At 32.7% G+C, this 10,811-nt stretch overlaps 1 protein-coding gene across 3 annotated transcripts; it reads right to left on the bottom strand.

The window, feature by feature from the left end:
• Positions 1 to 565: 565 nt before the first annotated feature.
• Positions 566 to 8,537, bottom strand: LOC131025308 (cysteine-rich receptor-like protein kinase 2). 3 transcript variants are annotated; one of them, XM_057955036.1, is made up of 8 exons: positions 8,269 to 8,537; positions 7,208 to 7,953; positions 4,388 to 4,501; positions 4,095 to 4,231; positions 3,240 to 3,450; positions 2,055 to 2,289; positions 1,827 to 1,977; positions 566 to 1,048 (listed from the first exon to the last, which is right to left on the bottom strand). In XM_057955036.1, the coding sequence occupies exons 2-8, from the start codon at positions 7,947 to 7,949 to the stop codon at positions 707 to 709; spliced, it is 1,932 nt and encodes a 643-aa protein (XP_057811019.1). In that variant the 5' UTR covers positions 7,950 to 7,953; positions 8,269 to 8,537; the 3' UTR covers positions 566 to 706. The 3 variants fall into 3 exon arrangements, 2 of the variants coding, with proteins under 2 accessions (XP_057811019.1, XP_057811018.1); XM_057955035.1 differs by lacking the exon at positions 8,269 to 8,537 and having other exon boundaries at positions 7,208 to 8,197; XR_009102131.1 differs by lacking the exon at positions 8,269 to 8,537 and having other exon boundaries at positions 910 to 1,048; positions 2,051 to 2,289; positions 7,208 to 8,197.
• Between the last annotated feature and the right edge of the window lie 2,274 nt (positions 8,538 to 10,811).

Raw genomic sequence — 10,811 nt, forward strand, 5'->3', positions numbered from 1 at the left:
ACTTATTCTCTTTGAAAAATATGTGTGACAAGCTCCACCTAAAAAGTATTGGTGTTATTCGAACTTTGAAACGTTTGGTCTCGAAAAATACTTATTGCAGTTTGCACAATGAAATCATTCACAAGGGGACACGTCTATCATTCTTTCTATTTTAAATTTTTAATCATATTATTTGATGATACTATTAATTTATTAATTCGAACATATTAAAATGGTGGTAGTACGAATACAAAATTGAGATTCAAAGTCAATGATGGAAAAAAGACATTGAAAGTCTTCGTCCTTGTATTAGAAAAATTATGAAAAGTGGACTTGCATAAAATTACATGTAATCTATTATGAAATTTTCATCATCTTGATTATTCCAATCCACCAACCCCTTCACGAAATTATAACTTAAATATTACTATTGGTGATATTTACATTGATATTTTTATTCAGAACTTATTTCGTTTTACATTATTTTCACCATCATAATTTGATGATTATTATTAGATATTTTATCTCTTCCTTTTTCATGCTACAATCACTGACTGTAACTTGAGAGATGTTTTCAGACCATGTGTTTAAATCGAGTAGCATTTCATTTTAGTAAAAATCAGGATGTTCACAAAGTGTTTGTTAAAATGCCTGAGACAGTTTTTGAGTCTTGCATGTTGCTGAAAATGAAGCATAGAAACCGAGCAGCTCATATCATCAATCATCATCACCTGGGAAGGAAAACACTGTGGGAAATGGTGGCGATCGAGGCATCATCATCGCCCCGCCCGTGGCTGAGGGACGTGCCTCGGCTCGTGTAATGGAACTCCATAGTCTCCTTGTCCATGAAAGGAGGGTTGCTTGGTGATGGAGGCTGCTCTTTTGCCTCTAGCATCAGTAGCGCCTTAGACATGGACGGGCGCGATGACGGGATTTCCTGGGCGCACACTAGCCCTACTTGAACGACTCGTAGCATCTCGTTGATCTCGTTGATCTCGTTCCCCTCGCCTACCATTAGGTTGGGGTCCACGAGTTGTTCGGCTGTTCCTTGCTTGAAATGCTTCCATGCCTGATTGAATTCCGGCATAAGAAGCTTGTCAGATTGCGTAGTTGTTGTTTCAGAGGTGACAAATTGGGCCGGACCCGACCAAACCAATTGTCTGGAGGTATAAGCCCATCCAGAATTGGGCTTGGTTGGATCAGCCCAAAGTTTCCAAGCCTTTTAGAATATAACTAAGTCCTCGCCCAAAAATTAGTTCCGGTTAGGTCGTGATATATTTGAATTTGTAGATATTGGCGCCAATTTTTTGGAGGTATAAGCCCGTCCAAAAAATTGGGTCGAATCAACTCCCAAAATTTTGAGGGGCTCATAGCACACCATATTTAACCCTAAACCGAATAAATTAAATAGAATTAATAGAAATTTTAGAAGTAAAACCAAATCAAATCGTAAGATAGAAAAAACCAAAAAATTGGAAGAAAAAAAATTGAATTTAAATTGTATTATCATTTTACATCTTTCCTTTAAAGAACATGAAATTGTGAAAATGAGCAGATTTAAGGCTTTTGGTTAGAAAATTAATATTAAAATTATATATATATATATATAGGTATATATGTGTGTGAATATTATATATATTATTATATAAATATAATTCAGTTTTTGATTTTGTTCGATTAAAAAAAAAATCGAATCGGACAATCAATTTTTTTTAAAAAAAATAAAACCGAACCAAACCTGAGAAAAAAAATAACTATATTTTAATATTTAGGTTTAGACCGGTATGGTTGTTTGGTTTCGGATATTTTGTTCACCCCTACATGGAACATTTTTTTTAGAAACTTACTCGATTAAGCAAGCTTTCCGTGTAATCCGAGCTCTCGCCCTCGTTGTTCCTTCTACCGGTGACAATCTCCAGCACGAGCACACCAAAACCATAAACATCGGCCTTCTCCGTCAGTTGGCCGTAGGCCAAGTACTCCGGGGCCATGTATCCCCTGCAACCAAATCAAGATCACGAACTACTCGAAGCTCGACTCGTGTTAGAAAAAAAAAATGGACACACATTACCCACAATGTCCCTGCTATGGCTGTGCTGATATGACTCTGATCTTCTTGGAAGGATCGGGCCAGCCCGAAATCTGCGATTTTCGCGCGCATTCTCGAGTCCAAGAGGACATTGCTTGCTTTGATGTCTCTGTGTATGATTCTTGTTGTTGTGTTTTCATGGAGGTAGACTAACCCCTCTGCTGTTCCCACAATGATCTTCAACCTCTTCTCCCAATTTAATTCTTTACCTTTGTCTAAATCTGTCAACGATTAAAATAAACATCATACATAATTTAATTTAGTGTCAACTTTCAACTTTCAAGGGAAGATAATATTCAATTTTAGTATATTCTATATGTTAAAATGAAATTATATCTATATGGATAAAAATATAGAAATAATACTATTATGACTTACTGGGGCGGGCCGGATCCAGAATTTGACGAATGGACGCCTGACCTTGAAGGTATAAAGTAGGGGTTCCGGGGCTGGTAGCCCCCAAGCCAAAATTTTCGGGAGTCCATACAATTCATTTTTATGTTCAAATAGAATTTTAATAGACTTAGGATTAAAATTCGATCACCTAATATAATAAATAATTATTCTCTTCCATTGATTCAATAACATATACATTGAAAACATATAAAAAACTATCGCTATATGTTTTAAAAAAATTAATCTAGCTTCTATAAGAATAAACTTATTTTTATTAATATATTGAAATATATTTTTATCTTTTTCTGAAAGCTACAATGAGCTAAGACTGAACTATATAGATATTAAGCTAAATATATTTAATATATATAAGACATAATTTTGGGCCTAGGTACTGGGCTGAAGCCCAGTGCAGCTCCTATGTAGATCTGCCCATGAATTGTCTTGCACACTTACTCGAATTTTTTGTGTAGCAAATTAAAAAATTCACGTAACAATATTATTTACACTGTATTATGGTTTTTTGTTACATGAAAAATTCGTGTAAACATGTAAGGACGTACTAGTAAAAAAATATCTCTCCATTTTTATTTAGATGGCTACAATTTTCCACCTCACCCAATCAAACGACATCATTTCACCTATTCGGTAAAGTGACACGTTATTTTATCGCCAAATTTTATATAGCGGGATATTTTTTGAAAAATACCAGACGAAAAAAACATAATTAACCCATTAATCAAAGACGTTTCACTAGTAATGATCGCGTACTAACCGAAGATGAAGCCATCGAGGCTCTTGTTGGGGCAAAATTCGTAAACGAGAAGGCTTTCGGGTCCGGAGCAGCTGCAACCCAACAATCTGACTAAATTCTTGTGCTCCAAACTACTGATCATGTTTATTTCATTGTAGAAGTCTGTTGCTCTGTGTTTGTAGTTCAACAAAAGCCTCTTCACACCAATCTCTCTTCCATCAGCTAACACTCCCTACAGAATTCAACGGCGAAATAATGAGTCAACTCCTCAGATTCTTAGGTGGATTATACGAGGATTTTTTTTTTCAATCAATCCACGTATAATCCACTTAGGTGGAGTTTTTTGAAAAATATTAAAAATTGATGACACAAATTATAGTTAACCTTATTACAAATTACTATTGTCAAGCAGCCTGGCTCGGCTCAGTGATTATTATTATTATTATTATTTATCACTTTTTTTGCAAGCTGCAATTCTACTAGCCCAATTTGACATTAAAAAAAACTCTACAATGCAAAAATATAAATATAAAAGGATTTGGCAGAGTGATCTAGCTAGTTTATTAGGTCAAATTGGCACTTTGGGTTGGCCCGATCTAGCTAAAAATTTATTGGGACAAAAAAATTGTGTGGTCTAATTTAAGTCTCGTTACACTATTTTTGACAGCTCTATAAATAACTATTATATATATATATATATATATATAAATACATTAACAACATTAAATAAAATAATTTAAAGATCGTGCTACGGTGAACTCGAACTCAAGACTTTTGGCCTTTAACATTAATCACTCTACCGTTTAACCAACTCACACACACTATAAATAACTAGTTGAAGAATAGAATGTCTGCAAGCATATAATGAGATATTACCTTATAAACTGTGCCAAATCCGCCCTGTCCGAGCTTGTTCGCTTCATCGAAAGAGTTCGTAGCTCTATCGAGGGTCGAATATTTGAAGTACAAGCTGTTGTGGTTAAGGTTCTTCAATAAATTTTCAGCATCATGATCTAAACCAAGAAACAAGATGGAATTTGTGTATAAATTAAGATGGCCAGAGATTTTGGGTTGAAGTTCATCGTGATATTGTCTTTAAATTTTTTTATTTAGTACTATTAATTTATAAATTAAAAAAACGAAAAAAAGAAGAAGAGAAACTTCTCAACCTTTTCTATTCTTCTCAATATTCCTCTTTTTCCACAAATAAACTCCAATAATGGCTCCAATTGTCAAAAGAGCTGCTCCACTCACAGCTACAATCACATTGATTATAACACTCACTGCAACACAAGAAATTAAACTTGGCATGATATTATTCGTTTTGAGCCAAAGCCCGTTTCTGCAGAAAAAAAATCCACGAAGTTATATTTTGTATATTTTGAATTTGAGATTCGAAAAATACAATTTTCTTATGATTTGATTTGGTGATTTAAAATAACTAGTGTACCTCCTGCGCTATGCGCGGTAATTGTGATTCGTGTAAGTTGTGCATATATTTTATAATTATTAATATAAACTAATAAAATTAAAATTTGATATCAATTTTATTATTTGCAAATTAATCTAATATTTTCATATAATCAATATAATTTATAGAAAAATATAACATGTACATATAGATATTGTATTACTTATATAAGGAGTTGCTATAAGTAACATATCCAAATTTATAACTACTTTCATATAGAAAATTATACTCCCTCCGTCCCACTAAAGTTGGCTACATTCGTTTCGGCACGGGAATTAAGGAGTTATAGATTAGTATTTTAAGTGTGTAGTTAATAAAGGTGATAAAGTGAGAGAGAGAAGGTAATAAAGTGATAAAGTAGGAGATAGGATGTGATAAAGTATGAGAGAGAAGGTAATAAAGTGATAAAGTATGAGAGAGAATGTGATAAAGTAGGAGATAGAATGTGATAAATATTTCCATTTTAGGAAAGTGGCCAACTTTAGTGGGACGCCCAAAATGGAAATGTAGCCAACTTTAGTGGGACGGATGGAGTAATTGATAGTCAAATCAAGTTATATATATATATATATATATATATATATATATATATATATATATATGTATGGTTAGATTATATTGATATTGCTATTTTTCGTGAGACATGAGAATAATGAATAAGTCAGTATATATAGTGTTGAATAACAATATTCAAAAAATTGATAAAATTTTTGCTTCCTCCAAACTTCGAACCAAGGTAAAATTTCGCACCCTCTAGGTAAATATTAGCCATAGATACATTAAATCAATAAACCAGGGGGCTTAGCCCACTGGCCACCGGGTCCTCACTTAAGTGAAGTGACCCGGGTTCGATCCCTCTTGGGAACGAATTGGTGATTGGAGATATAAGGTGGAGTTTGGTGAATGGAGAGATAAGGTGGTTCTTGGAGTGGATGGGGAACTAACTACTAACATCTAACATGACTTTGACCGATAAAAAAAAAAAAAAAAAGTCAAAAAAAAAAAAAAAAGATACATTAAATCAATACCTACAAATCAACCTAAGATCTCACCATATATGAGGGATCACATTATATATATAATAAAATAAAAAGTCATTTCATTTAAATAATATATCGAAAATTTAAGCTATTATAACATATTCAAATTAAATCCAATTTTTAAGTACGCACTCTACATCTTTTTAAAATATATATATATATATATATATTATAAATAAGATAATAAGATTAAAAAACTTAAAATGTGGTCCAACGATAACTTGCTCAAATATATCACTGCTGAAAATATAAATAAAGAATTGGCCCAATTAACAGTTAAAAATTATAGTGTGAAAATCAAACATAGACCTATTATACAAATTGTGGTTTAATTTTTTAAAATATAAGTTGAAAATTGTTCATTATCTTCAAAATATTTATGAAATTTGAAAAAAATAGAATTTTTAACAAAAAAACCACTTTTTTTAATGTAGAGTAAGAAAATAACAATGGACACATGTTATGTACGGTGATTATTACGTTACTTGTTATACACACTGGATATTTTATGGTTACCAATTTAATCTAATAAAGTTAAATTTTAATGGTGAGGAACATTTCACAAAAGAATTTATTGAGTTAAAAATCATCTCTGTTATTCATGATAGGAATTTGTAATAATTAGAATATTACAAATTTATTAACAATAATGTGGGAAGGTAGAAAATGCAGACATCTACAACACATTTAAAAACGATAAAAAAAAAATTAACTGTCATTCATAGTTTTCAAACATGGATTATGCATACTCTTGTGTAACGTATTAAAATGGTCCCAAAAAAAATGCACACTCTTATGAGATGGAAAGAGTATCATTTTACAATAATTACATAATAGTCTATTAATAATTTTTAATATAAAATATAGTTTTACATGATTTGAAAAACTAAAATATAAGAATTAAGAAAAAAAAAATAGGAATCCGATTTCTCGTTTTAAGGAAAAACAATTACTTCAAAATATAAGTTGTTTAATATGTTAAACTTTAATTTTATCATAATTTGTTCATTTTCAATTTATTTTTTACATATTATATATTAAATTAAAGATTTTTTAAGTATCTTTCATTCAAGATATATATTACATACTTTTTTTTTAAAACATAACTACATAAAAATGATAAAATTGTGCTCTATCTATAAAAAAAAATAAAAAAAAAATAATCTACCTAATATTGCACAAAATAGTTACAATTTGGCGGTTATAAAGATGATGGCAGATTATTTTTTTCTTGTTGCCAACGTTTTTAATATGAGAATGGATGATGTATTTTTTCTCCCAATTCCAATTATATCTTTGCAATTGAATTTATTTATATTTACTTTGTTTTTTATATATATAAAGATAAAATAATTAAGCCCCAAAGCTCCTTATGGGTCCACCCCCTACAAATCGGATGAGAGTGACACGATGAAACACAATAAATTGCGGGACACAGGATCTCGTTTGTGTACAAATAAATAATGTTAGGCACATACCACTTGAACTTCCACTCCGAGACACGGGGTTCATGAAATCAGAATCAGAGTATTCAACGAAGCACCCCGTGTTGAGGGCCCTCCCACGGGATGCAGGCAGGCACCCGAGGGCGGACGCAGAAGCATTCTCGAGACAAGCCCGACAAGCGCTAGCACCGATCGTCCTCCAACAATCGGCTAGCACGTGGATTGATTTATTTACAGCCCCGACCACCGCCACCTCGGCCCGCGCGTACCGCACGTTCCCCGATGCGGCCAAGACCGCCCGCGACAGGGCCTTTCCTAGAGATTCCTCGAATCCCGGGTCGTCCCGGGTTCGGTTCCCGCATACGGGCCCGTCGTCCGGGCCCGAGTACTCGTGATAGAAGCTATAGTTTTGGGCCCGGAGGAAGCAGCCCTCGAGGTAGACCCGGGCTCCATTGGAGGGGTAGCACCGAGGCATAATGTTTCGGGCCTCGATGTAGCAAAGGGTGCAGTCGGCCGGCGAGAGGTCGCCGTAGCATTGTGCCAGCCCGTAGCTGGCGTGGCGGCCCGAGCCCGTGGCCGCCGCGCCGTGGCCCGAAGCTTGCATTTGGACGGTTATTTTGTCCATGGTGGATATGAAGTTTGCCATGTTAATGGTGGCGTTTTGCTCGATTTGTTTGCCGCAGATGAGCTTGATAACCTGAGCTCTTGGATCTGCAAATGAGGTGAATGGAAATAGCAGAATCATCATAGGAATGATCATCGCATTGGGCCTCATAATTCTGCAAGAGAGAGAGAGAGTTAACACAAAAAGGAAAACATGATCAAATTTGAAGGGATAAGGTTTGTTGCTTGCTCCATAATCATTTAAAAACACTAAGAAATAATATATAATAAAAAAAAATGAATTTATCATTACTCTGAAATTATTGTGAATTAATGGGTTACTTTATAACTCCACTATCTCTATATATAAAGGTGAAAATGTTGAATTAATTATTCTAGATGCATGGGTGAGCCCAGATATTTTTCTAGACAAAGGAAAAGGAAAATAATGAAGAAAATATCAAAACTTAATTGAGATTCGAATATCTTACCTCTTAGTTTTCCGCAGGCAACAAAAGTGAGGGATAATTAATATTCAATAGTAATCATAATAATAATTTAGAGAGAGAGATAAAGAGAAGTGAAGTTTGGTCGGAATTCAATGTTACAATGTATATATCAAAAACTTTAGAGCACAGGAAAACATTATGATCTCGTTTATTCTGTCCAACGATTTCCACGTTTTTGAATATTCTCTTTTCATATTAAAATGTTTCATTTTTTTCAAACTAAGAAAAGATAAAATCAAATTTATTTAGAAAGCGGGTCGAACTCAAATGAGGTTTCAGCAAACGGTTTAAGTCTAGTTTTCTTGGTTTCTTAACTTTTTTCAAATACTATGTTCCATAACTTTTTTCCTACCGTGTTTCATTATTAATTTTACTGTTTTAATCAGCATAAAATAAATAAGTAAAATGAGAGAGAGCATAACACATTATTTTAAATTGTAAGAAAATGGACTACTTGTTGTAAATATATATAAAATATATAGTATTTCCCTATTAAATGACTCAATCACAAACCCTAACCCTCTCTTTGTATCTCCTATAAATAGAGGCATTTAGTCCTCATAATAAGACGCTCCTACATATTTATTCTCTTTATGCTCTCTATGTTATTCTCTTCTCTTCTACTTTTCTCTCTACTTTCAACACGTTATCAGCACGAGTCTCTAATCAATTGAGTTAATATTGGAGGTATGCCATAGGAAAGAATCGTGTCTTTCCAACAAGCTGGTATTTTCTATTCGATTATAGGTGTGATACTTGAATTGTTACTTTGAAATTGTAAAAATTGATGAAAGACAGAATCAGAATAGCGAAGAAATATCTTTTATCAATGCAATTCGTAAAGATTATTTTGTTTTAATCAATTCCTTCTTATAGAATGATATTGACATTGATTTAGATCTACTCGTGAATATTGAAATTGCTATACAATTTTAACTATCAAGTCATATAGTGGCTCATAGCTTAATCAGATCTCTAATGACCATTATCATTTAAGGAGTAGTGCTTATTTAGTTTCGATAAAGCTAGTGTTGTTGAATTTTTATTTTGTTTGTTTAAACCAATTTGATATATGATTACAGTAAAAAAATTGCGTTTTTGAATCTTAAATTGTATAACTCATATTAAAAAAATTATTAGATTATTTGGATCCAAAACAAATGATATTAGAGTGCCAGAAACACTAAAAAATATAGAAATAAACAATGAGGCAGAGCCTAACTCGCTAAATGAAAATAATAAGATGTTAAGCGAGATTAGTAGCTCAAGGGTTTCAGAAACCCAAAATCAATCAAATATATTCTCATGTTATACGTGGCATTATGTTTCGTTATTTATATAACATTTATGGGCAGTAATCATTGACATAGATATCAAATTTATGGACGTTATGGTTTTATTATTATATAGGCCATTAAACATGGACATATATGTGAAAGTCCATAACCGATCAAGTGAATTCTTTCCGAAGAAAGAACATTTGTGAATATTCAAAACTTGAGGAAGTTAACTCACGTCTAAAGATGAGTTTTAAAAAATTTAGTTAAACTAAATATCATTTCGACCCGAAGATCGAGAATCTCCCAGATGGAGTATTTCAAACCAATCGACTATATTTTATATGTATTAGTCGACCTACCCAAAGAATATTTTGAATAATAACACATCCTTTTAGCTATCAAATGATTATTCTATCACTTGAAGTTGATAAAGACACACCTAGACCAAAAGAAAATAACAAAGTTATTTAGGACCCGAAGTTCCTTTATTGTGTGCTATTGAAGCACTACTTTTATCATGCATGATATACAATTCGAAGTTGATATTAATGTTTCTCCAAGAATGAGAATTTTAAATGATATTAACAATGTTATTGGTTATATTCAAAGCAAATTACAATTGGTCTATGTTATGAAAGAAATCGAAATTCAAAATTGGTGGATGATGTTGATAATTTATTTAATTTCGAAAACTATATTGAATACATTCAAGATTGTTATCTTGAGGGAGAACAATATCTTTTAAATAGTTTCAAAAATTAGACTTTGAAGGTCAATGGCCCTGAAGACCAAATGGTTGTACTCTTTTTTCCTTACTAAGCTTTTTCCTACAAGATTTTCTTAGTTAAGGTTTTTAACGAGGCAACTAGTGTAATATATGAGTAAATATACGTCTTGTATTTTTTTTTCCTCTACCGAATTTTTTCCACAGAGTTTTTACGGAAAGGATTTTAACAAGGCATGAACATCTAGACTCTAACATCAAATGAGGAGTTTTCTTTGAAGTCAAATTGCACATAACTCAAAGAATACATGAAGTTCAATCAAGCGATAAATTGGTGGACTTATTCACAAAAGGCATTACCAACATCAACTTTCAGAAAGCTAGTACACAAGATTAACATGCATCGACTCAAAGATATACAATGATCATTTTCAGGGGGAGCAGTTGTACTCTTTTTCCTTAGACTAGGTTTTTGTTCCATTGAATTTTTCCTAGCAAGGTTTTAATGAGGCAGCATATTT

The sequence above is a fragment of the Salvia miltiorrhiza genome, chromosome 5 (assembly GCF_028751815.1).
Source record: "Salvia miltiorrhiza cultivar Shanhuang (shh) chromosome 5, IMPLAD_Smil_shh, whole genome shotgun sequence".
In the NCBI taxonomy this organism is placed as follows: domain Eukaryota; kingdom Viridiplantae; phylum Streptophyta; class Magnoliopsida; order Lamiales; family Lamiaceae; genus Salvia; species Salvia miltiorrhiza.

What these genes read in the sequence shown, in the direction of transcription:
- LOC131025308 (XM_057955035.1), bottom strand. Translation starts at nt 8,087, where the DNA reads ATGATAAATTCATTTTTTTTTATTATATATTATTTCTTAGTGTTTTTA. An exon ending in TCGGAGTGGAAGTTCAAGTG is followed by an intron (nt 4,502 to 7,207) that starts GTATGTGCCTAA and finishes CTTGTGTTGCAG; the next exon opens with TGAGTGTTATAATCAATGTG. An exon ending in CGGAAAGCTTGCTTAATCGA is followed by an intron (nt 1,049 to 1,826) that starts GTAAGTTTCTAA and finishes GAATTCAATCAG; the next exon opens with GCATGGAAGCATTTCAAGCA.